This window comes from Rhincodon typus, unplaced genomic scaffold (assembly GCF_021869965.1).
Source record: "Rhincodon typus isolate 14 unplaced genomic scaffold, sRhiTyp1.1 hic_rhity00005647, whole genome shotgun sequence".
Classification (NCBI taxonomy): Eukaryota; Metazoa; Chordata; class Chondrichthyes; order Orectolobiformes; family Rhincodontidae; genus Rhincodon; species Rhincodon typus.
In genome coordinates, this window is record NW_025971285.1 from 3,419 (window position 1) to 5,102 (window position 1,684).

At 54.3% G+C, this 1,684-nt stretch overlaps 1 protein-coding gene across 1 annotated transcript in view; it reads left to right on the forward strand.

Moving 5' to 3' along the window:
- Nucleotides 1–1,684, forward strand: part of LOC125482079 (low-density lipoprotein receptor-related protein 1-like) — a 5,677-nt gene that overhangs the window by 3,146 nt on the left and 847 nt on the right. Inside the window, exon 4 of the mRNA XM_048594061.1 lies at nucleotides 865–1,052. Within this exon, the coding sequence (XP_048450018.1) occupies nucleotides 865–1,052 (188 nt within the window). The remainder of the gene's footprint in view (nucleotides 1–864; nucleotides 1,053–1,684) is intronic.

A 1,684-nucleotide genomic window follows, 5' to 3' on the forward strand; every position in this document is an offset into this window, starting at 1 on the left:
TCTCTCTCTCTCTCTGTGTCCTAACTTGCCCCCCTCTCTTTGTCCACCTGCCACTCTCTCACTCTGTTTCTCACTTCCCTATTTCTCTCTGTCTCTGTCTGTCTCTCTCTCTCTTCCCCCACCCTCTTCTCTTCTCACGCTCTAGTTCTTCCTTCTCTACCCACCAATCTCTCACTCTGTGTCTCCCTTCTCTATCTCGCTATCTGTGGTTGTCTCTCCCCTGTCTCTGTCTCTTCCTGCCTCCCTCATTCGGTCTCTCTGTTCTCTGTCTCCCTCCCTGCTTTCTCTCACTCTGCCTATGTGTCACTCTGCCTATGTGTCACTCTCGCTATCTGCCACTCCCTCACTCTCGCTGTCCCACGCTCGCTTTCGTTCTCTCTGTCTCTCTTGCTCTCTGTCACTCTCGCTCTCCCACGCTCGCTTTCACTCTCTCTGTCTCTCTCGCTCTCTGTCACTCGCTCGCTCTCTCTGTTACTCTCTCTCTCTCTCTGTTACTCTCTCTCTCTCTCTGTTACTCTCTCTCTCTGGGTCTGTGAGCATGTATGTATCTGGGGGGCTGGGTCTCTCTCCCTCTCTCTTGCTCTCTGTTCCTGTGTCTGTCTTTCTGTCCATCAGACACTGTGCGTCTACCTCTCTCTCCCCCTGTCTTTCCCCCCGCCGTCTTTTCCCCCCCTCTCTCTCCCCCTCCCTCTCCAGCCCTGCACCTCACTCTGTGTTGTTATTCTACTCCTACATGTGTGGCTCCCACCCTCTCTCCTCCCACCCACCCCTCCCCGCTGTGTCCTGATCCTGCGTGCTCCTGGCCCAGAGGCAGGGTCGCTCTCACTGCACCACGTAAGTGAGCTGTCTCTCTCTCTCTCACAGATAAAGAGTGCAATAACTCCTTCTTCCTGTGTAAGAGTGGGATTTGTATCAACGAGACCTTCCTGTGCGATAACAGTAACGATTGTGAGGATGGTTCCGATGAGCTGAACTGCTTCATCGATGAGTGTCTGAACAAGGAGCTGAGCGGCTGCTCGCAGGAATGCGAGGATCTCAAGATCGGATTCAAAGTAAGGATGAAGAGGGTGGGGAATGCCGTACTGTCCCGAGGTGGGGAGCAGGGCCTGTGTTTCCCCTCTGCGCTGGGTAAACTCTGTGATCATCAGACACTGGATACTGTCCAGAGGCAGGTCCCTTGTGGCTGTCGGTCTCAGTTTCTGCTTCTCCCTCGGTCCGTCTTCCTCACCCTGTCTGTCTGTGCCCATCCACCTCTTTCTTGGTCTGCCTATGTCTCACCCTCTCTGTCTCTCCCATCCTCTTTCAATCCACCTCTTTCTGTCTCTCTAAACCTGTCTTGACCATACGTGCACATCATTCATTCTCTCTCCCTCTTTCTTGACCTATGTATCTCCCTTTCTCTATCTCTCTGCTGCACGCACTGTCTCCCGACTCTCTCCCGCCCGCAGTCTCTCTCCCCACTCCCCGCTCCCTCTCGCCCTCCCCCACCCACTCTCGCCCTTTCCATTTACATCTCCCCCTTTCCACCTCCTCTTCCCCTTCTCTCTCTTTTCCCCCTCTCTTTCCCTCTCCCTCTCTCAATTCCCTCTCCCTCTGTCATTTCCCTCTCCCTCTCTCGTTTCCCTCTCTCGTTTCCCTCTCTCTCTCTTTACCCCCTCTCTCTTTACCCCCTCTCTCGTTACCC